The 24,789-nt window shown below is 48.1% G+C and overlaps 1 protein-coding gene across 1 annotated transcript in view; it reads right to left on the reverse strand.

The window, feature by feature from the left end:
• SLC39A4 (solute carrier family 39 member 4) overlaps window positions 1-24,789 on the reverse strand; it is a 76,458-nt gene that overhangs the window by 22,267 nt on the left and 29,402 nt on the right. The window contains exons 3-6 of the mRNA XM_040352062.1: window positions 23,216-23,399; window positions 7,390-7,577; window positions 2,337-2,511; window positions 239-411 (exon numbers count right to left, since the gene is read on the reverse strand). Coding sequence (XP_040207996.1) covers window positions 239-411; window positions 2,337-2,511; window positions 7,390-7,577; window positions 23,216-23,399 — 720 coding nt within the window. The remainder of the gene's footprint in view (window positions 1-238; window positions 412-2,336; window positions 2,512-7,389; window positions 7,578-23,215; window positions 23,400-24,789) is intronic.

The following is a 24,789-nucleotide window of genomic DNA, read 5'->3' on the forward strand; positions in this document are numbered from 1 at the left end:
GTTCCAATTTATCCCAAAAGGTGTTTGGTAGGGATGAGGTCAGGGCTCTGTGCAGGACACTCAAGTTTTCTCCACACCAAATTGGTCACACCATGTCTTTATGGAGCTGGTTTTGTACAGGGGGGGGGGGGGGGGGGGGCACAGTCAGGCTGGAACAGAAAAGGGTCTTCATCCATAGGGTATTATATGGTCTCTCCCCACTACCCCCAACCTCTACCCTGAGGCCTCTGACCATTACCTGCGGGATGAGGTGCAGAATGGCATCTCCAGTCAAAGATCCGACCGCCAGGCTGACGAAGAACTGGATGACATACTGGTAGGCGCTGGTGCAGGTGGTGCAGAGAAGGATGGTGATGCCGAAGAGGGAGCACAGGCACACCAACAGCGTGGCAATGCTGGCATATATATACTCTGTGTGACGGGGAGGAATAGAGAAAAGAAAACATTATAAGGGCGATTGTCCTCAGAGAGGAGAAAACAAATATATCCCTATAGTCCTCCAATAGCAGAGACACTGGAGTGATGATGTCATGGAACAACTTACCGACAACAGGACCACAAATATACCAATGTCCTATGATTATACGTTTATACATTAGAGTGTAAGCTCCTCTGTACAGAGACTGATGTGACTGTGGGGGGGAGGGGACATTAGAGTGTAAGCTTCTCTGTACAGAGACTGATGTGACTGTGGGGGGACATTAGAGCGTAAGCTCCTCTGGTACAGAGACTGATGCGATTGGCTCAGTGTCCCCTGTACAGCACTGCGGTATATGTCAGAGCTACCCTGTTTCCCCAAAAATAAGACCTACCCTGAAAATAAGACCTAGCGTTATTTTCCAGGATGGCTGCAATATAAGCCCTACCCCGAAAATAAGCCCTAGTTTAAAAAAATGCTTGTAAAATCCTATAATAAACTCTATTACAGTATTATATAATGTACAATGTGTGTGTTTCTGTAATATAATTGTGGGGAAGAGAGCTCCGGCGGGAAACAGAAGCGCAGAGCGGCGCTATAACAAATGTATTTGGCACAATTATATTACAGAAACACACACATTGTACATTATATAATACTGTAATAGAGCGGATTATAGGATTTTACAAGCATTTTAACTCAGTTTACACTGGGGACTCCTGACAGGCAGGGAGGGAGAGGGGGAGAGAAGACTGCACATTACATGGTAAGACCTACCCCGAAAATAAGCCCTACTGTGTCTTTTGTTGGCATAATTAATATAAGACCCGGGCTTATTTTCGGGGAAACACGGTATATAAATGTATAATAACAGTGTGTGACTGTGGGGGGACATTAGAGCACAAGCTCCGGTGGTGCAAAGACTGATGTGACTGTCCCTTTTCAGCACCCCTCAGCAGGGCTGCTGTTACAAATCACAGGGCCCCGTACACCCTACCTAACCCCCCACCCCCTGGCAAAAGTGACTGAGAACTTGGATTTATCAGTCCCTTTCTCTACAACCTCAGCTGCACAAATTAATAAATAGGAAGTGCTCTAAGGCCTCCTGCTCATTCACAAACGGAAGCATAGTAAACACAGTTCAGTGATGAATGGACACAGAAGTGATTGGTGTCGATTTCTCACTGTGTTCCTTCAGGAAAGGAAGGGGCCAGTAAATTACATCCCCTTTGTGTGTCTGCAGAAGCTTCCGGGAGGAGAGGAGGGAAGCTGGCAGCACCAAGGGGGGAAAGGGGCACACAGGGGATCCCGGTCAACAGATGAAAGGGGCGCATGTGCTGGAACCAATCTCCTTGCAGTGCAGCTGGAGGGAGGGAGGGGAGGTGAAGCTGGCTGTGGGAGACATAGGATTTTTGTCTGAAATAATACAGTACAGCACAGGTGTCAAACACAAGGCCCGTGGGCCGAATCCGGCCCTCCAGGCCATTTAATGTGGCCCTCGCACCTCTCCTGCAGCTACTGGTCCTCCTCCAGACCCTTACTTTCTGCTTTCAAGCAATGCATCCAGCTTCTTCCCAGCAGCACTATAAGGAAAGGGGGGTGCACTGTATTGTAAGGGAGAGTGGGGGACTCAACTTCTGATGGTGGGGGGGGGGCTCTTGACATCTAATGTAAGGGGGAGGGGATGTGCTGGACATCTAATCTTACAGATACAACCGGCCCTTTTGAGGGCAATCATTATGCTGATGCGGCCCACCATGAAATTGAGTTTGACACCCCTGCAGTACAGTCAGCGCTCCTACTCAGCAGGTTCCATGGGCCCCCATGTTGAACTGATGGGGCCTGGGCCCAGTACAGGAGGGCCGGCTGTACTGCCTTATCAGCGGCCCTGCCCCCCACTATTGATGCGGTCACTCACTCATAGCAGTGCTCAGTTGTCCGTCAGTGGCACTGCTTGGCGTGGTCTTTGGGCAGAGGCCGATGAGCTGCTGTTGGATTAGGCTGATGCTGATGTCTGGAAATTGCTCTGGAGAGATCCCCACCGTCTCATTCACCCCAAGGATATCCAAGATCTGATCTGGGCTGAAACATGTCTGGGGGGAGAAAGATTCATGAATATTGTCAGTGGCCCTTGCTGAGTGATACCTGTGAAATGCTCCCCAGTCCCTTCGATTGACATTAATAGAGAAGCCCCCCCCCCCCATGTGCATTGTCTGTACTGGTATGACCCCATCACACACCAGCTGCCTGAAGTCCATCTCCATCCTTCCTTGTGATGTGGCAGACTGGCAGGTACACAACTATCTATACTGCAGATACATGAAGGTTGTACACCAGGTCCTAAACTACTCAACCTTCCACTGACAGGGACACTGACATGACATCACCACTTGAACCCTTTGGGACCCTGTGAAAGCTCCACGAGGACCCTGTGAGGGACCTGTAATGGACACGTCTTCCATCTAATGGATGGTATGTACATAAGCAGGACACGGTGTGGGCCCCGTATACCGGGAACCTCCTCCCTCCCAACAGACCAGAAGACCAAGCACTTGGTACAGATGGAGGACTCTTTATGAACCAGTATGTTCTACTGCCTGTATTATTGGTAGGAGTGTTCTGAGTACAGACGGAGGACTGTGGGGCCCCTTCTGGGTGGGTTAGGAAAGGACGGACATGGAGGTTTCTCTATGGATTGGTATGTTCTTCTGCCCGTAATATTGGTAGAAGGAATGTTCTGGGCAGAAGATGAGAGGACTTGGTTCAGATGGTGGACTTTCTATTGAACGTTATGTTCTCCTGCCCGTAATATTGGAAGAAGGAATGTTCTGGGCAGGAGATGAGAGGACATGGTACAGATGGTGGACTTTCTATTGAACGTTATGTTCTCCTGCCCGTAATATTGGAAGAAGGAATGTTCTGGGCAGGAGATGAGAGGACTTGGTACAGATGGTGGACTATCTATTGAACGTTATGTTCTTCTTTCCCTGTAATATTGGTAGAAGGAATGTTCTGGGCAGGAGATGAGAGGACTTGGTACAGATGGTGGACTTTCTATTGAACGTTATGTTTTTCTGGCTGTAATATTGGTAGAAGGAATGTTCTGGGCAGGAGATGAGAGGACTTGGTACAGATGAGGGACTATCTATTGAACGTTATGTTCTTCTGGCTGTAATATTGGTAGGATGAATGTTCTTGGTGGGGCATGAGAGGACTTGATGAGGTGGAGGTCTCTCTATGGACTAGTATGTTCTACTGCCTGTAACATTGGTAGAAAAACATTTTCTGGGCAGGAGGTGGGGGGACTTGGTACAGATGGAGGACTGTCTATGAAATCCTATGTACTTCTGGCTGTAATATTGGTAGAATGAATGATCTTGGTGGGGTATGGGAGGACTTGAGGTATAAGACTGTTCATTTCTACGGCCCGTAATATTGGTAGAAGGAATGTTGTTGGTGGATCATGAAAGGACTTGATAAGGTGGAAGTCTCTTTATGGGCCGGTATGTTCTACTGCCTGTAATATTTGTAGAAGGAATATTCTGGGTAGGAGATGAGAGGACTTGGTACGGACGGAGGACTATGTTCTGGGTGTAATATTGGGAGAAGGAATGTTCTAGGTGGGGCATGGAAGGACTTGAAGAGGCGAAGGATTGACGAGGCGAAGGACTCTCTATGGGCCAGCATGTTCTCCTGTCTTTAATATTTGTAGAAGGAATGTTCTGGGCAGGAGATGAGAGGACTTGGTACAGATGAGGGACTTTCCACTGAACGTTAGGTTCTTCTGGCTGTAATATTGGTAAAATTAATGTTTTTGGTGGGGCACAAGAGGACTTGATGAAGTGGAGGTCTCCCTATGGGCCAGTATGGTCTACTGCCTGTAACATTAATTTAATAGAAGGAATGTTCTGGGCAGGAGATGGGAGGACTTGGTACAAACGGGGGACACTCTGTGGAATTCTTCTTGCTGTAATATTGACAGGATGAAAGCTGTGGGCAAGGAATGAGAGGACTTGGCACATATGGAGGACCTTTTGGACCAGTATGTTCTCCTGGCTGTAATGTTGGTAGGTGGAACGTTACGCATGGAGAATGAGAGGATTGGGTGCTGATGGAGGACTCTCTATGGACCAGTATGTTCTCCTGGCTGTAATGTTGGTAGGAGGAACGTTACACATGGAGAATGAGAGGATTGGGTACTGATGGAGGACTCTCTTCGGAATGTATGTTCTCCTGGCTGTAATGTTGGTAGGAGGAACATTACACATGGAGAATGAGAGGATTGGGTACTGATGGAGGACTCTCTTCGGAATGTATGTTCTCCTGGCTGTAATGTTGGTAGGAGGAACGTTACACATGGAGAATGAGAGGATTGGGTACTGATGAAGGACTCTCTTCGGAATGTATGTTCTCCTGGCTGTAATGTTGGTAGGAGGAACATTACACATGGAGAATGAGAGGATTGGGTACTGATGGAGGACTCTCTTCGGAATGTATGTTCTCCTGGCTGTAATGTTGGTAGGAGGAACGTTACACATGGAGAATGAGAGGATTGGGTACTGATGAAGGACTCTCTTCGGAATGTATGTTCTCCTGGCTGTAATGTTGGTAGGAGGAACGTTACACATGGAGAATGAGAGGATTGGGTACTGATGGAGGACTCTCTTCGGAATGTATGTTCTCCTGGCTGTAATGTTGGTAGGAGGAAAGTTACACATGGAGAATGAGAGGATTGGGTACTGATGGAGGACTCTCTATGGACCAGTATGTTCTCCTGGCTGTAATGTTGGTAGGAGGAACGTTACAGATGGAGAATGAGAGGATTGGGTAGTACTGATGGAGGACTCTCTTCGGAATGTATGTTCTCCTGGCTGTAATGTTGGTAGGAGGAAAGTTACACATGGAGAATGAGAGGATTGGGTACTGATGGAGGACTCTCTATGGACCAGTATGTTCTCCTGGCTGTAATGTTGGTAGGAGGAACGTTACAGATGGAGAATGAGAGGATTGGGTGCTGATGGAGGACTCTCTTCGGAATGTATGTTCTCCTGGCTGTAATGTTGGTAGGAGGAAAGTTACACATGGAGAATGAGAGGATTGGGTACTGATGGAGGACTCTCTATGGACCAGTATGTTCTCCTGGCTGTAATGTTGGTAGGAGGAACGTTACGCATGGAGAATGAGAGGATTGGGTACTGATGGAGGACTCTCTATGGACCAGTATGTTCTCCTGGCTGTAATGTTGGTAGGAGGAACGTTACGCATGGAGAATGAGAGGATTGGGTACTGATGGAGGACTCTCTATGGACCAGTATGTTCTCCTGGCTTTAATGTTGGTAGGAGGAAAGTTACATATGGAGAATGAGAGGATTGGGTACTGATGGAGGACTCTCTATGGACCAGTATGTTCTCCTGGCTGTAATGTTGGTAGGAGGAACGTTACACATGGAGAATGAGAGGATTGGGTACTGATGGAGGACTCTCTTCGGAATGTATGTTCTCCTGGCTGTAATGTTGGTTAGGTGACTTGGTACGGATAGAGGACTCCATATGGAATAGATTCTGAATCTTAAACCTTCGAGGAAGCCAAAATATATCCTTTATAAAGTGAGTCATGTTATATGGTGCAACCTGTTCATTATATGTCACTAATAAAATGTACTCACAATATACACAGGATGTCATTCCTGAGCTCGTCCTTTGGAAATTCTCATCACTTGGCTGGTATGATGATCCGAAGGCTTTGGTACTTTATGAGTCACAGATAACTAGGAAAATCGAGAGTTCTGACTTTCTTCTGATGTGGTGAATCCTTGTTCCAGGTCAGTGACTTGGAAAGTATTTAGGTCGGGGATAGCCAGGCAATTAGAATTTTCAGGAGGAGGCCAGCAGTGGCAGCCTCCTTATTTCTATCAGTACAGATTTCCTTTACCCCCTCAAACAGTGCCTGCCACAGCTGTAATTATATAACATAGCAGCCACACATGGGGGGCATTTATAAAAGTTCATGGATGATAATCTACTCCAACAAAACAATAGTGTGCAGCTGTGTCCCCAACCCATACAATAAGGTCCTATCCAATCCAATGTGGCCCTATCCAATCCAATGTGGCCCTATACCATCCAATGTTACCCTATACCATCCAATGTGGTCCTATACCATCCAATGTGGCCCTATACCATCCAATGTGGCCCTATCCCATCCATTGTGTCCACATCTCATCCAATGTGTCCCCGTCCAATGTGACCACATCCTATCCAAAGTGTTCCCATCCTAGTCAATGTGTTCCCATCCTATCCAACATGGCACATCCTATCCAATGTGATCTCATCTTATCAATTGTGGCCCCATCCCATTCAGTGAAGTCCTATCTAATTCAATGTGGCACCATCCCATCCAATGTGGCCATATCCCATCCAATGTGGCCCCATCTCATCCAATGAGGTCCCATGCTATCCAATGAGGTCCCATCCTATCCAATGTGGTCCCATCCTATCCAATGTGGTCCCATTCCATCCAACGTGTCCCCAACTCAATCCAATGTGGCTACATCCTATCCAATGTAGTCCCATCCTATCCAATATGGTCCCATCCTATCCAATGTAGTCCCATCCTATCCAATGTGGTCCCATCCTATCCAATGTGGTCCTATCCTATCCATTGTGGCCCCATTCTATCCACTGTGGCCCCATCCTATTCAATGAGGTAATATCCTAATGTTACTCCATGTCCCATACTATCCAATGTGTCCCCATCCCATCCAATGTGGCCCATCCTATCCAATGTGGCACATCCTAGCCAATGTGGTCCCATCCTATCCATTGTGGCCCCATCCCGTTCCATGGGCTCCATCCCATCCAATATGGCCCCATCCTATCCAACGTTGCCACATCCTATCCTATGCCATGTGGCCCCATCCTATCCAATGTGGTGGGCAGAAGAAGAAGATCATTATATAAAAGAAGATCACCTCATCCCAATGAATAACATGTGCGGTTTCAGAATCTCCTAAGCTCCGTCTCCTCCTCCTGCTTTCTGCGTGATTTCTATTGTCAGGATCGTGTTCATGGTCGTGATCGTGGTCGTGGTCGTGATCGTGGTCGTGATCGTGGTCATCTTGGTTCAACAGCTTCAGCGTAGTCATTAAGGAGCGAAATACTGAAAAAAAAATGATACTTGTATGAGCATTTAAACAGGACCTCTGCCCATTTTCCCTAAATGTCATCTAAGCTTTTATTTAACCCTTTCGCTGCCAAAACTGTTTTTGCATTTTTTTTTACACATATACTTAAAAAAATAAACTTTAGGGCCCAGATTCACGTAGGAGAGCGCATAGGAGAGCGTATCACGTAGGAGAGCGCATAGGAGAGCGTATCTCGTAGGAGAGCGTATCCTATTTACGCTACGCCTCCGCAGCCTGCCTGCGGCGGCATAGCGTAAATAGGCCGGCGTAAGTCCGCCTAATTCAAATGTGGTAGATGTGGGCGTGTGTTATGTAAATTTATTGTGAACCCCGCGTAAATGACGCTTTTTACGAACATCGCATGCACCATCCGTGAAAGTATCCCAGTGCGCATACTCCAAATTAACCCGCAAAAAGCCAATGCTTTCGACGTGAACGTAAATTACGCACAGCCCTATTCGCGAACGACTTACGCGAACGACGTAAAACGTGAAAAATTCGACGCTGTTCCGACGTCCATACCTAACATTGGTACGCCTCATCTACGCCTCATAGAGCAGGGGTAACTTTACTCTGGAAAAAGCCTTACGTAAACGGCGTATCTTTACTGCGACGGCCGGGCGTACGTTCGTGAATTACATTCTAGCTGATTTACATTCTTCTAGGCGTAAATCAGCGTACACGCCCCTAGCGGCCAGCGTAAATATGCAGTTAAGATACGACGGCGTAGGAGACTTACGCTGGTCGTATCTTATACAAATTCTGGCGTATCTGATTCTTTGAATCAGGCGCATAGATACGACGCCTCAGACTCAGAGATACGACGGCGTATCTCCTACGTGAATCCGGGCCTAGGTCTGAAGATTACTTAAACCCCCCAAATTGTATATATTATCAGGAAGCAGAGACCATAGAGGATAAAATGGTAGCAAATGTATGATATTTGTGCATTGGTTTATCAAACGGAATTTTCCAGTAAACACGACACTAACACCGGTGCACGCAAACGCAATATATTGCCCATTTTTTTTTTGTAAAATATAAAAGATGGGGTAACATCAGGTATAGATACCCAATCAGGGCCGCTGATAGGCCAGTACAACTGGCCCTGTTGTACCGGGCCCAGCCAGCAGGGGGGCGCGGGCAACCTCCACAGCCCTGCTATTAATGTTGGTAAAAAAAAACCCTCCACAGCCCTGACCGTTAGTAATTTTTTTTTTTTTTTTGGTTCAATACCTTGATTGTACCGTTCGTGTATGCAGGACGGCACTTTCTGCAGCACAATATGGCATTGGCCACATGGGTGGCACTGTCTGCAGATAGCACATGTGTTATGGCCCATAACGAATTTGCTGCCTGCAGGGACAGTGCCACCCACTGTCTGCAGCACAACATGGCACTGGCGGCATGGCCACTGGCTCTGATAGGCACTTCCACACAGCCAACCAGCTGCCGTTATTCAGATGGCCGGCGCTCACCAGGGGGTCGGCCATCTGAATAGTCGGCGGAAGTGGCAACAATACATAGATTCATGCAATACATGAATCTATGTATTGTAATCAGTGGCGGTGCGACAGCGAGAGAGGGCGGCGGTCCTGGCGCCCTCTATGGACGCATCGCCACTGCATTAGCATGTCCCGCTGTCAAGTTGCTGATCGCCACCATAACTAGCAAAAAAAAATACATAAATACATCATATAGTTTATATATGCTATAACTGGGGAGGGGCCAGGGGTGGGGCTGAAGGAGGGACCAGGGGCGGGATCAGGGGTGGAGCTGAAGGGGGCGCCCGTCAGGTAGGCTGCACGGGGCCCCATGATTTCTATCAGCGGCACTGTACCCAATGCATCAAGCCTTAAAATTGTGTGTGCCCGTGAAACTTCAGTACCCACAATGGTTTATAGGCAACACATTAACAGCCCTTACACACCCTCAGCTAACCGGGGTTAAGGGCCAGTGGCACATATTGCCACCACAGCGGCACAAAGGAGTTAAATCATCAATTTAGGAACAAGGTTAAGGGGCTGCCAATTAAGGGGGGGGGGGTGATATAGCATAACACCGCTGACCACCAACGTAGGTGTTATTATTGTGGAAACTGGCACCAATGCTGAGGTTTATTACTACAGAGACTGGCACCAATGCTGAGGTTTATTACTACAGAGACTGGCACCAATGCTGAGGTTTATTACTACAGAGACTGGCACCAATGTTGGGGTTATTTCTGCATTATTGTGGAAACTGGCACTAATGCTGGGGGTTATAATTGCAGAAACTGGAACCAATGCTATGGGCCAGATTCAGAAACAGTTACGCCGGCGTATCAGTAGATACGCCGTCGTAACTCTGAATCTACGCCGTCGCAAATTTAAGCGTATTCTGGAAACCAGATACGCTTAAATTAGGCTAATATACGAGCGGCGTAAGTCTCCTACGCCGTCGTATCTTAAAGTGCATATTTACGCTGGCCGCCAGGTGGCGCTTCCGTTGAGTTCGGCGTAGAATATGCAAATGACTAGATACGCCGATTCAGAAACGTACGTGCGCCCGGCGCATTTTTTTACGTTGTTTACGTAAGGATTTTTCCGGCGTAAAGTTAGTCGAACAAATAGCTGGCCTAGCCAATGTTAAGTATGGCCGTCGTTCCCGCGTCGAAATTTGAAAATTTTTACGTCGTTTGCGTAAGTCGTCCGTGAATGGGGCTGGACGTAATTTACATTCACGTCGAAACCAATACGTCCTTGCGGCGTACTTTGGAGCAACGCACACTGGGATATGTCCACGGACGGCGCATGCGCCGTTCGTAAAAAAAAACGTCAATCACGTCGGGTCACGAGTAATTTAAATAAAACACGCCCCCCTGTTCCTCATTTGAATTAGGCGCGCTTACGCCGGACCATTTACGATACGTCGCCGTAACTCAGGAGGCAAATGCTTTGTGAATACAGCACTTGCCTCTCTGACTTACGGCGGCGTAGCGTACATGCGATACGCTACGCCGCCTCAAAAGTGAGCCGCCCTACCTGAATCCAGCTATCTGAGTTATCATTGCAGAGACTGGCACCGATGCTGGGGGTTATAATTGCATTAACCACTTCAGCCCCGGACCATTTTGCTGGTCGAAGACTGGGCCACTTTTTGCGATTCGGCACTGCGTCGCTTTAACTGACAATTGCGCGGTCATGCGACGTGGCTTCCAAACAAAATTGGTGACCTTTTGGTGGTATTTGATCACCTCTGCTGTTTTTATTTTTTGCGCTATAAACAAAAATAGAGCGTCAATTTTGAAAATTTTTTTTATATTTTTTACTTTTTGCTATAATAAATATCCCCCAAAAAGATATAAAAAAAAGATTTTTTTTCCTCAGTTTAGGCCGATACGTATTCTTCATATTTTTCGTAAAAAAAAAATCGCAATAAGCGTTTATCGATTGGTTTGTGCAAAAGTTATAGGGCTAGATTCAGCAAGAATTTACGCCGGCGTATCTATTGATACGCGGCGTAAATTCAAAGCTGCGCCGGCGTATCTTCTTTCTGTATTCAGAAAGCAAGATACGCCGAAATTAGGCTAAGATCCGACTGGCGTAAGTCTCTTACGCCGTCGTATCTTAGGGTGCATATTTACGCTGGCCTCTAGGTGGCGCTGCTGTCGATTTCAGCGTAGAATATGCAAATGACCTGGATACGCCGATTCAGAAACGTACGTGCGCCCGGCGCATTTTTTTACGTCGTTTACGTTAGGCTTTTTCCTGCTTAAGGTTGCTCCTGCTGATATGAGGCGTACGCAATGTTAAGTATGGACGTCGAATTTTGAAATTTTTACGTCGTTTGCGTAAGTCGCTCGCGAATAGGGCTTTGCGTAAATTATGTCCACGTCGAAAGCATTGACGATTTGCGGCGGAATTTCGAGCATGCGCACTGGGATTCTTTCGTTAAAGACGTCATTTATGTGGGGTCATGTTTTATTTACATAAAACACGCCCACCTCTTCAGAATTTGAATTCGGCACGCTTAGGCCGGCAGATTTACGCTACGCCGCCGCAACTTACGGAGCAAGTGCTTTGTGAATACTGCACTTGCCCGTCTAAGTTGCGGAGGCGTAGCGTAAATACCATACGCTACGCCCGCACAAACTTACGGCGGGCTTGATGAATCTAGCCCATAGCGTCTACAAAATAGGGGATAGTTTTATGGCATTTTTATTAATATTTTTTTTTTACTAGTAATGGCGGCGATCAGCGATTTTTATCGGTACTGCGACATTATGGCGGACACTTCGGAAACCTTTGACAAATTTTTGGGACCATTGTCATTTATACAGCGATCAGTGCTATACAAATGCATTGATTACTATAAAAATGCCACTGGCAGGGAAGGGGTTAACACTAGGGGGCGAGGAAGGGGTTAATTATGTTCCCTGGGTGTGTTCTAACTGTAGGGGGAGAGGGGACTGACTAGGGGAAATTACAGATCATTGGTCATACATTGTATGAACAGACGATCAGGTATTTCTCCCCCTGACAGGCCTGGGAGCTGTGTGTTTACACTCACAGCTCCCGGTCCCCGCTCTGTAACGAGCGATCGTGGGTGCCCGGCGGTGATCACACCCGCCAGGCACGCGTGTAAGGACCAGGGGCGCGCGCGCGCCCCTATTTGCTGAATCGCGAGATGACGTATAGCTACGTAATCTCGCGCAGCCGAGCCGACCTGCCACCGTATAACTGCGGCGGCTGGTCGGCTAGTGGTTAACTAGCACCAATGCTGGGGGTTATAATTGCATTAACTGGCACTGGGTGTTATAATTATGCTGGGGGTTATAATTGCATTAACTGGCACTGGGTGTTATAATTATGCTGGGGGTTATAATTGCATTAACTGGCACTGGGTGTTATAATTATGCTGGGGGTTATAATAGCAGAAACTGGTACCAATGCTGGGGGTTATTACTGCAGAGACTTGCACCAATGTTGGGGTCACTATTGCAATCTTGTGGAAACTGGCACCAATTCTGGGGGGGTAAAAATTGCAGAAACTGGTACTAATGCTGGGGGTTATAATTGAAGAAACGGGTACTAATGCTGGGGGTTATAATTGAAGAAATGGGTACTAATGCAGGGGGTTATAATTGCAGAAACTAGCACAAATTCTGGGGGTTATTACTGCAGAGACCAGCACCAATGTTGGGGGTTGTTATTGCGTAGACTGGAGAAGAGAACCGGGGGGGGGGGGGTGCTGCGGCCTGAAATTGAGAAACGGGGAGGCTGCCACGAACTAAGAAGCGGGGGGGGGGGCCTTTACAAAAAAATAAGAAATAAAGAAAAAATATATATTAAAAAGGGGGGTAGCCATCCGGGGCTCTGGATAAAAAGAAAAAAAATATATCAAAAATATATATTTAGATTTATTTCTTTTTAAAAAGGGGGGTTGCCTTCGGGGGACCTCTGGGCCCTTTAATAAAAAAATAATAATAAAAACAATATAAAAAAATAAAATAAACATTTATAAAAAAAAAAGGGGGGGTTGCCATCCAGGGCCCTGGGGACCTCTGAGCCCTTTAATAATATATATATATAAATAAAATAATATAAAAAATAAATAAAAAAAGGGGGGTTGCCATCCGGGGCCCTCTGGGCCCTTTAATAATAATAATAATAATAATAATATAATATATATATATAAAATAAAAGAAATAAAAAAATATATAAAAAAATATATATTTTTTTTTATAAAAAAAGGGGGGTTGTCATCCAGGGCCCTTTAATAAATTTAATAAATTGACCCTTTAATAAAAAAATAAATATATATTAAAAAAATATATATTTTTTTTTATAAAAAAAAAAAGAAAAAAAAAGAAGGGGGGTTGCCATCTGGGACCCTGTGAGCCTCCGGGCCCCTGGGAACCTCCGGACCCTTACAGGTGTACTGCCTGTACCCCCCTGATGGCGGCACTGGTGACAATTAATGCAGCAGTGTGCCTATGGGTAAAAAATACAGCAGGATTGACATTTTAAGCATATTAACACCCACACAAGTAGAACAGGCTTACAAGAAAAGTGTGGGAACACTGGAAATATGAAGCTAGCAACCGATGGAGGTCGCGGACAGGAGACGTTGTCAGGGTGTTGTCTTTCATATAGAATAGTTTTTATATAATATTTTATAATCCAAATGTATTTATTCTTCCTCTCTTAAACAGAGGAGGTCAGTGAGGGCAGAGTCACACAAACAATAAAGTGTAGTACATGTATGGTACTGCAATGTACTACCATCACAAGGCTGTTGGTGTTGGAAGTAAACAGTTCTGGTCCTGGCGGCTCGCGCTGTATACTTCTTTTGTTACAACTTTATTGAGATGTCACAAGGGACATTTCCTTAAGCTCTATTCACGCAGCAACAATGTGATGCCGTGGTTTGCGTTACAACCAACTGCACTGGAAAAAGAATGCGCAGGGTAATATTTTCTTGCCATGAAAAAAAAAACATCAACTCATTCGTAATAAACACAGGAAGGGGGAGGGGGGACGCAGTTTGCCATTTTTGCCCTGGGCTCTGCATGACCTTGTTCAGGGACGGTTGAGGATAATAAATTCCTGCGTCTTTGACTTGAAGGCTTTACAACGACCACAACTATGCGATCCCTTGGAAGGGTTTGGAGGTCAATTCTTCTTATGCCTAGTACACACGTGCGGGATTTCCGGCGGGAAAAGTTCCCTTTGGAAATCCCGAGGGGAAAGCCGAGAACCTGCTCAGTCAGGGGCAGATTCTCGTAGATCTGCGTGAAAATGGGCGGGCGTAACGTATCTGATTTATGCTACGCCGCCGCAAGTTTTTCAGGCAAGTGCTTTATTCTTAAAGCACTTGCCTGTAAAGTTGCGGCGGGGTAGCGTAAATCACCCGGCGGAATTCGAATTCGTCGGGTAGGGGGCGTGTTTCATTTAAATGAAGCGCGTCCCCGCGCCGAACGAACTGCGCATGCGCCGTCCCTAAAATTTCCCGGCGTGCATTGCTCTAAATGACGTCGCAAGGACGTCATTGGTTTCGTCGTGAACGTAAATGGCGTCCAGCCCCATTCACGGACGACTTACGCAAACGACGTAACTTTTCAAAAATCGACGCGGGAACGACGGCCATACTTAACATTGGCTGCGCCTCATAGACCCAGGGGCAACTTTACACCGGGAAAAGCCTAAACGTCGTAACTTTACTGCGTCGGACGCACGTACGTTCGGGAATTCGCATATCTAGCTAATTTGCATACTCGACGGGGAAATCGACGGAAGCGCCACCTAGCGGGGGAAAAAATTGCAGTTACGATCCGACGGTGTAAGAGACGTGCGCCTGTCGGATCGAATGGATATCTATGTGTAACTGATTCTAAGAACCAGTCGCATAGATACGACAGCACAACGCTGAGATACGACGGCGTATCTGGAGATACGCCGTCGTATCTCCGTTGTGAATCTGGGCCATTGTCTTTCCCCCTACACATAAGAGGCGCTCCCATAGGAAAACTGCCAAAAAACGCCGGGAAAAAGTCTGCCGGTTTTCCCGGCGGGAAAAAAGAGAGCAGGTTCTCTTTTTTTTTTTCGACAGTTTTTAGCAGGTTTCCCGTCGGAAAAACTGCGAGGAGCATACACACGGCCGGGATTCCTGGCCAAAAGCTCTCCTCGCAGTTTTACTGTCGGGAAAACCGGCCGTGTACGAGGCTTCACTCTCAGGCCTCGTACACACGATAGAGTTTCTCGGCAGAATTCACCGAGAAACTCGGTCAAACCCGGATTCTGCCGAGAAACTCTGTCGTGTGTACACTTTTGGCCCGATGGAGCCGCCGAGGAGCTCGACGAGAAAATAGAGAACATGTTCTCTATTTTCTCGTTGTTCTATGGGAGAAGGCGGCCCGCCGAGCTCCTCGGCGGCTTCATCCCTGAACTCGACGAGGAACTCGACGTGTTTGGCACGTCGAGTTCCTCGGCCGTGTGTACGGGGCCTCAGTAATTTTGGGCCAGATTCACGTAGAAGTGCGGCGGCGTAACGTATCGTAGATACGTTACACCGCAGCAAGTTTTCATCGCAAGTGCCTGATTCACAAAGCACTTGCAATGAAAACCTACGCCGGCGGCCTCCGGCGTAAGCCCGCGTAATTCAAAGGGGCGTGTGCCATTTAAATTAGGCGCGCTCCCACGCCGGACCTACTGCGCATGCTCCGTTCTGAAATTCCCGCCGTGCTTTGTGCGAACTGACGTCATTTTTTCGAACGGCGACGTGCGTAGCGTACTTCCGTATTCCCAGACGTCTTACGCAAACGACGTGAATTTTTAAATTTCGACGCGGGAACGACGGCCATACTTTATACAGCACATACGTGTGCTGTGTAAAGTTAGGGCACCCAAAACGACGACTAACTTTGCGACGGGAAACTAGACTAGCAGCGACATAGCGAACGCGAAAAACCGTCGTGGATCGCCGTAACTCCTAATTTGCATACCCGACGCTGGTTTACGACGCAAACTCCCCCCAGCGGCGGCCGCGGTATTTCCTTCTTAAGATCCGACAGTGTAAAACAATTACACCTGTCGGATCTTAGGGCTATCTATGCGTAACTGATTCTATGAACCAGCCGCATAGATACTCTGAGAGATACGACGGAGTATCTCCACTGTGAATCTGGGCCTTTCCTTTTATTTTCACCCGTAGGGTGGGCGCACATTTAGGCTGGGTGCATGGTGCCGCTCCCATTGATTAGTCATTCTAATATGTAAATGAGGGAAATACGGCGATTCACGAACCTGCGTGCGCCCGACGCAGGCTACGAGAGGTGCGCGCAAGTTGTACGTCCGGCGTAAAGTTAAGCCCCATAAAGGAGGTGCAACCCAGCAACATCCATGCAAAGGTCTGCACCAGGGAACACAAGCCGGCGTATTTTACGTTGGACGTGTGTCTGGCTGGGCGTAGGTTACGTTCATGGCGTACGCATTGCTCCGGCGTATCTTAGGCAATTGTTCCGACGTGGTTGTGAGCATGCGCAGGGGGATGCGTCCACGTCACGGCGCATGCGCAGTTCGGTAAACGTACTTGTCTGGTGCTCGGACCATCATTTGCATGGGGGGTCACACCTCATTTGCATGGGTCAAGCCCACTTCCACCTACGCCGGCCTGCGCCATTGAAACCTACGCCGACGCAGCGTTGAGAGCACTGGCTTCCTGAATTCCATGCTTGCCTCTCTGCGCTGGGTCAGCGCAGCGTACATCGGTTTGCGCTACGGCAGCGTAATGTGCGCCCGCTCTCTGTGTATGCATGTATTCCTCTTCCACAGGTAATACTATTCAATTAGTACTGTTTTCAGATCCATATCTTGTAATAAAGTTGCCCAGTATATAATGAAAATGTGATTTATGTATATTTTTATATCCTTCTGGGTCATGACAGCATCAGAAGACAACATGCGCCCATGCATGGAACAAAGGCAATTTCCAGCCGATTGAATAATATTGAATAAATACGCTAATTTAAATAAATGCACCCTGTGTGCACGTACACGCACGCAGGTGCACGTACACTAACCCAAATCTTGGAGGTAGATGGCCTATTTAGGAACAGGACTGAGTCCAGGTTGTAGTTGTGACCCTGAAACCTAAACCCTGAGATCCATGTCCTGTTCTTCCTACCTGCTAATGACATTGGCTAGTCCCTGAGCATGGCTTGTCTCTGCCAATTCCTGGTTTGACATCATATAGATCCTGACCATGTTTTGTCTCCACTGGTTAACAGTTAGATCTGGTTTGACCCCGACTTGCCACTTGTCTGCTATTCTGCAGATCTTGGCTAATTCCTGACCCCAATTTGTCCAATTTGCAGATTCCTGGTTTCACCTCAGCTAGATCTTAACCACGGCTGGTCTCTACTTATTCCTAGTTTGACCTCGGCTAGTTCCTGACCACGGCTCGCTTCTGCGGATTCCCAGATTGACCTCGGCTAGTTCCTGACCACGGCTCGCTTCTGCGGATTCCCAGATTGACCTCGGCTAGTTCTTGACCACGGCTCGCTTCTGCGGATTCCCAGATTGACCTCGGCTAGTTCCTGACCACGGCTCGCTTCTGCGGATTCCCAGATTGACCTCGGCTAGTTCTTGACCACGGCTCGCTTCTGCGGATTCCCAGATTGACCTCGGCTAGTTCCTGACCCTGGCTTTTCTGGCCCGGATTCAGAAAGGAGTTACGACGGCGTATCTCCAGATACGCCGTCGTAACTCTGAGTGTGAATCAGATACGCCTCACTGTTGCCTAGATACGAGCGGCGTAAGTCTCCTACACCGTCGTATCTTGGGGGGCATATTTACGCTGGCCGCTAGGGGCGCTTCCGTAGATTTACGCATAGAATATGCAAATGAGCTAGATACGCCGATTCAGAAACGTACGTGCGCCCGGCGCATTGATTTACGTCGTTTACGTAAGGCTTTTTTCGGCGTAAAGTTACCACTGCTATATGAGGCGTAGCCAATGTTAAGTATGGACGTCAGGACAGCGTCGAATTTTGCGTCGTTTACATAGTTTGCGTAAGTCGTACGCGAATAGGGCTGTGCGTAAGTTACGTTCACGTCTAAAGCATTGACTATTTGCGGCGTAATTTGGAGCATGCGCACTGGGATACTTTCACGGACGGCGCATGCGCCGTTCGTTAGGAGCGTCAATTACGTGGGGGTCACAATTAATTACCATACAACAGGCCCCCTACCAGCCTATTTTGAATTAGGCGGGCTTACGCCGGCCCATATACGCTACGCCGCCGTAACTTCGGGCGCAAGTTCTTTCTGAATACGGGACTTGCCTCTCAAAGTTACGGCGGCGTAGCGTATCTGAGATACGCTACGCCCGCCTAAAGATAGGCATTTCTTTCTGAATCCCGGCCACAATGTTAATTCTTGTGTTGACTTCAACCAGTTCCTGACCCTGGCTTGCCTCTCCTGATTCCTGGTTTCACCTTAGCTAGTTCTGTACCACGGCTTGTCTCTACCCCGGCTTGTCTCTACTTATTCCTAGTTTGACCTCGGCTAGTTCCTGGCCCTGCCTTGTCTCTGCTGATTCCCAGTTTGACCTCGGCTAGTTCCTGACCATGACTCATCTCTGCTGATTCCCAGTTCCACTTCAGCTAGTTCCTGACTGATTCCCAGTTTCACCTTGGCTAGTTCCTGATCCCGGATTTTCTATGTTAATTCCCATGTTGCCCTCAACCAGTTCCTGACCCTACCTTGTCTCTGCTAATTGCCAGTTTGACCTTGGCTAGCTCCTGACCACGGCTCGTCTCTGCTGATTCCAGGTGTGACCACAACTAGTTTCTGACCATGGCTCGTCTCTGCTGATTCCCGGGTTGACCTTGGCTAGTTTCTGACCACGGCTCGTCTCTGCTGATTCCCGGTTTGACCTTGGCTAGCTCCTGACCACGGCTCGTCTCTGCTGATTCCAGGTGTGACCACAACTAGTTTCTGACCATAGCTCGTCTCTGCTGATTCCAGGTGTGACCACAACTAGTTTCTGACCATGGCTTGTCTCTGCTGATTCCAGGTGTGACCACAACTAGTTTCTGACCACGGCTCGTCTCTGCTGATTCCCGGGTTGACCTTGGCTAGTTTCTGACCACGGCTCGTCTCTGCTGATTCCCGGTTTGACCTCGTCTAGTTCCTAACCTTGGCTTGTCTCTGCTGATTCCCGGTTTGACCTCGGCTAGTTTCTGACCATGGCTCGTCTCTGCTGATTCCCGGGTTGACCTTGGCTAGTTCCTGACCATGGCTTGTCTCTGCTGAACCCTGGGTTTGACTTTGGCTAATTCCTGACCACGGCTTGTCTCTGCTGATTCCCAGTTTCACCTCAGCTAGTTCCTGACCCAGGCTTTTCTATGCTAATTCCCATGTTGACCTCAATCAGTTCCTGATTCTGGCTTGTCTCTGCTGATTCCCGGTTTGACCTCAGCTGGTTCCTGACCACAGCTTGCCTCTGCTGATTCCCAGTTTGACCTTGGTTAGTTCCTGACCTGGGCTTGTCCCTGCAGATCCCCGGTTTGACCTTGGCTAGTTCCTGACTGCAGCTTTGTTGACCTCCTGGTTTGACCCCCTGTCTTGCCACCTGTCTGCTGTTCTGCCGTTTGTCTCCTTGGCTAATGGCCACTACCTGTCCAGACCACGCTTCCAGCCTGCTGTGTGTTCCAGTGTCCCAGCCAGCTTCCTTCCAGTCTTCCTCTTCCCAGAGACCTACCTGTCAGTCTGCACTTCACAGCTAAACATGCCTTCCAGAAGGGAACGTCCATGGACTGGACTCCTGGCACCCATGCCACTCTGTGCCTTCTCCCTCCCGGTGCTACACTCCATTTCAGGGGTGTCTGGACCAGAGGTGTAAGGGAAGCCCTCTTGTCATCTTGAATTCCAACCAGGTTTGTAATATTCTTAAACAAAATGTAACAGGAGTTTTTTTTCCCTTTTAATTTAAAATATAACTTATTTTTTAGCTCTATATAAATCTGTTTCTAATGTTCTTTTTGGGTAGCCTCTATTCCTGAAGAAGTTCTATAATAATTGACATCACGTGATGCAGTTCAGGAGAGGCCATTAAAGGCTGGTGTTCTGGCAAGACAGTAGTCGTATTTTGTATATACTTTGTGCGATTGGTATACTAGATCCTGATGAAGCCACAAAAGTGGCGAAACATGCAGGTTTTTTTTTTTTTGCAAGAGGACGTTTTAGTTAGGAAGAACCCTACGATAAGTAAGAAAACTTGGAAAACAATAAGAGATTAAGACCAAAAAGTAGATTACAGAAGAAGACTAATTTTACATAGTTACATAACAATAGTACCTTATTTATCGGCGTATACCGCGCACTATTTTGCCCTGAAAATCAGGGCAAAATCATGGGTGCGCGGTATACGCCGATACCCGCTTTCCCGCCACAAGTTTGAATACTGCGCCGGCATATACCGAGCGCAGTACACTCGTGTATCTTCGGGCAGTCTCGGCGCCTCTCGCGCTGACGTCCTGAGCGTACAGGACGTCAGCGCGAGAGTTGCCGAGCCTGCCCGACGATACACGAGTGTACTGCGCTCGGTATATGTCGGCGCAGTATTCAAACTCGGCGCGGGAAACAAGCTGGGAAGACGCCGGACCCGACGAAGAGGACACCCGAAGCCGCAGACGGACGCCGGACACGACGAAGAGGACAACCGAAGCCGCAGAAGGACGCCGGACCCGATGAAGAGGACACCCGAAGCCGCAGAAGGACGCCGGACCCGATGAAGAGGACACCCGAAGCAGCAGACGGATGCCGGACCCGACGAGGCTGCCGATGGACGCCGCGCAAGACACCAAAACTGTAAGTACAAAACATCTTTTTTCCACAGGAATTCGGGCAACTTTAGGGGTGCGCGCTATACGCGGGAGCGCGCTATACCCCGATAAATACGGTAATTAATGCATTCAGTTGCCCAGGGGACAGTTTACATGTAATACTTAGTCCCATCTTCCTGAGGCTAGCTCTGAGGTTGAACAGGACACCCCTCCTTCCCCCACAGCTGTCTAACAACCCATCCATCAAGGATACAACTCTTTGGGTAGGTGTCACTTTTTCCCTATCTCCAGGCCCGGATTTCCCACAAGGCCACTGAGGCCAGGCCTTGGGGCGGCAGGGCGCCAAGGGGCGGCAGTGGCATAGATTCCCCCGACGCCCGGAACATACAGTTAAGGGCGGTAAGTTATGGGGGAATCCGCTCGCTCGTTAACAAGTGATTGCGGCGATGTCGCGGAAATCACTTGTAAAATGTGTGCTCCCGTCCGTCCTCCCCTCTCCCCCCACATACCTCTCTCTGCTGGCTCGGTCTTCGGGACTGCGTCCTCCCCCCCGGCCACCGAGTCTGTCTCCTGTTCCTGCTGCCGATGTACACAGTGAGAGGGGAGAGCCAGTACATGTGGAACCCTTCAGGTATAACACTTCCCATCTCAGCTGTGACAGGAGTTCTAGCACAGTGCTAGGACTCCTGTTTTGGAGGTGACGGGGTCAATAAAGAGAACCTGTCACCTCCAATTGCTATCACACAGGGAATTGTTTTCTCCTGTGTGATAGCAAAAAAGTTAAGTAAAAAAAAATGCTAATAAAATGACTAAATAATAAGAAATAAAAATGTAATTCATAAAATAAAAAAGTAATTAAAAAGTAAATAATAAGAAAAATAATAAGAAAATTATACAAAAATAAAAAAAGTAAGCGACAAGCTACAAATAAATAACAATAAAAAAAGTGATAAAAAATAAATAAAAAATATTTAAACTAACCGTGCCGCCCCTGCCATCCGGTTGCCATTCCCTGTTGATTTGGGGGGGGGGGGGTGCATTGCGGAACCTGGCCTTGAAGCGGCAGGGAGAGCAAATCCGGCCCTGCCCATCTCCAAGCACTTGTGCGCTTGCCTGGAACAAATTAGCTCACAAGCCCCGCCCCCTTGCATTCCTCGTGGGACACTGCTGTTCGGCAGGCTTGGGAACAGCACCATCTTTGAAAGCATCCATCTCCTTGATAGCTGCGTTGTTGGACAGCCATGGAGGGAGGAGGGGCACCCTGTCTGACCTCACAGCTAGCCTCAGGCCCCGTACACACGAGAGGATCCATCCGCTGGAATTGATCCGCGGACCGGCTCCAGCGGATAGATCCCCTGGTGTGTACAATCCAGCGGATCTGTTTCCGCGGATTTTTATCCCCTGGGATGGATTTCAAGCGGATAAAAATTTGAAGACATGCTTTCAAATCTATCCGCTTGAATCCATCCCAACTGATTGATCCGCTGGTCTGTACAGACTCACCGGATCAATCCGTCCGAATCAATCCCCCGCATGCGTCGTAATGATTCGACGCATGCGTGAAATTCCTTATATGACAGCGTCGCGCACGTCGCCGAGTCATCATCGCGGCGACGGCGCGACACGTCATCATCGCGGCGACGGCGCGACACGTCATCGCGATGGGATTTCGGTGCGGATTTCGATCCGATGGTGAGTACACTCCATCGGATCAAAATCCTCGCAAATCCTTGAGAGGATTTATCCGCGGAAACGGTCCGGTGGACCGTATCCGCGGATAAATCCTCTCGTGTGTACGGGGCCTTAGACGGCATGAGGGACATGGGCCAAAGTACTACATGTTCCTTATCCCAGAACAGAACACGTTAATAAAAATTCTTCTTTAAGGTGATTGGAGGAGGAAGGTCAAGGTAGAAGGGTATAGAGAGGTAGAACGTTAAGAGTAAGTTATAAGAATATATATATAAGAGGAGATGGAAAGTACTGCGTTGTATAAGGGGATCTTCCTGTATAGAAGATGTTTGCACGAGAAGCGTGGTCAATGACTTCCTCAGGGACCTCCTTTCACCACATCTGGTTACACCACAGAATCTTCTACTACAATTACTTGAATGTTCAGAGATGTTACCAAGACCATCATGGTGGTTTGGTTGGATCCCACCGCCAGAACATTGGCTGGGCCCTAATATTGGACGTATCACAAAGTCTGGTGTGGATTTTTCTGGATGTTCTGGTGCATCAGGTGAGTTATGTTATTCTGAGCAGGGTGCTCCTCAGTCTTACCGTCCATTCTGAGGGTCGTGTTTTGCTTGTAGATGTAATGTAGAAAGTATTCCCTAGGAGGCAGAAGCGTAACACAGGCCCCCTCTAGAACGGTGCTGAGGACGGCCTCCGGGATTTCTGTGGTCACGTGATTGGGGTCAGAGGTCATGTTCAAGATATCATTAGCATTAAGGCAGGATTCAGGCTGAAAAGAAAATAAAGCTTGTGTGAAAGGGGGGCAATTTGGTCTGTCAGGTACATCATCCAATATTTAGATCGTGACCTTTCCAGAATGCAAAGGCAACCAGCAGTAACCAATCCTAATCCACCCTTCTTCACCACGGTCAGTGAAACATGAGTTCTGATTGGCCAATCACAAAATGAGCCGCCGTGATTCAACTGGAAGCTACCAGTGGTTTCTGGTCAGGAGATGACCAGCAACTGCCATGTTAGTCTATACATCCTATACATGTCCTCAGTTTGTGTAGTGGCATAAAGGCCAATGAGGAGGTACCAAAGGCAGTAACCACAGCAACCAATCATAACTCAGTCTACTAGAGTCACATTGTGACCGGAGTCACTTTGGGTGGGAGGTTTGTGCAACTCAGCTTACCTGGGAGAGCACTGGAAGCTCCTGGGCCAACACCCATGGCCCCTTCTATGTGTAAGTTACCCCATGTCCAGGGCTTTTTTTCTCAGAAAATATGTGCAGGAACTCCCTCCTTCTGAGTCACCTCTTGTGTCCACCCCCTACCCACCTCCAAGACCCATTCATTAGTTTCACCCCCTACCCACCTCTGAGCACCATTTCTTGGTTCCACCCCCTACCCTCCTCCGAGCACCATTCTTTGGTTCCACCCCCTTCCCACCTCCGAGCATCATTCCTCGGTTCCACCCCCTCCTCACCTCCGAGCACCATTCCTTGGTTCAACCCCCTCCCCACCTCCGAGCACCATTCCTTGGTTCCACTCCCTACCCACCTCCGAGCACTATTCCTTGGTTCCAACTCCTAATCACCTCCGAGCACTATTTCTTGGTTCCACCCCCTACCCACCTCCGAGCACCATTCATTGGTTTCACCCCCTACCCACCTCTGAGCACCATTCCTTGGTTTCACTTCTTACCCACCTCCGAGCACCGTTCCTTGGTTCCACCCCCTACCGACCATTACATACATTCAGAGCTGAAGGTAGAACGAGGTGTAGAGAACTTACTCGCTCGGCGATCGGAATAAGCTCAGGTAAAGGGTCTCCCGCTGAGAACGTGTGGAGGAGACGCCGAGATTCGATGTTGCAGCCAGTCGCTCTGGTTCCTATGTGCATGATATTTTAAACCCAAAATGTGAGTGTACTCAGTTTTACAGCTATAATAAATATCGCCAGTTGAAACTATATCACGCTATGGGGGATGTTTTTTGTACCTTTTCCCTTTGAGCTGGATTCTTGAGGCAACAGCACAGGACCCATTCCTCACCATCTAGTCTCAGCGGGAGACCCTTTACCTGAGCTTATTCCGATCGCTGTAGCGGTCATACAGTGTGGTAAGGAGACTACATTACTTCAACACCCGGGTGTCTTCTTTCTGGTGGAGAGTCT

This window comes from Rana temporaria, chromosome 5 (assembly GCF_905171775.1).
Source record: "Rana temporaria chromosome 5, aRanTem1.1, whole genome shotgun sequence".
NCBI lineage: Eukaryota > Metazoa > Chordata > Amphibia > Anura > Ranidae > Rana > Rana temporaria.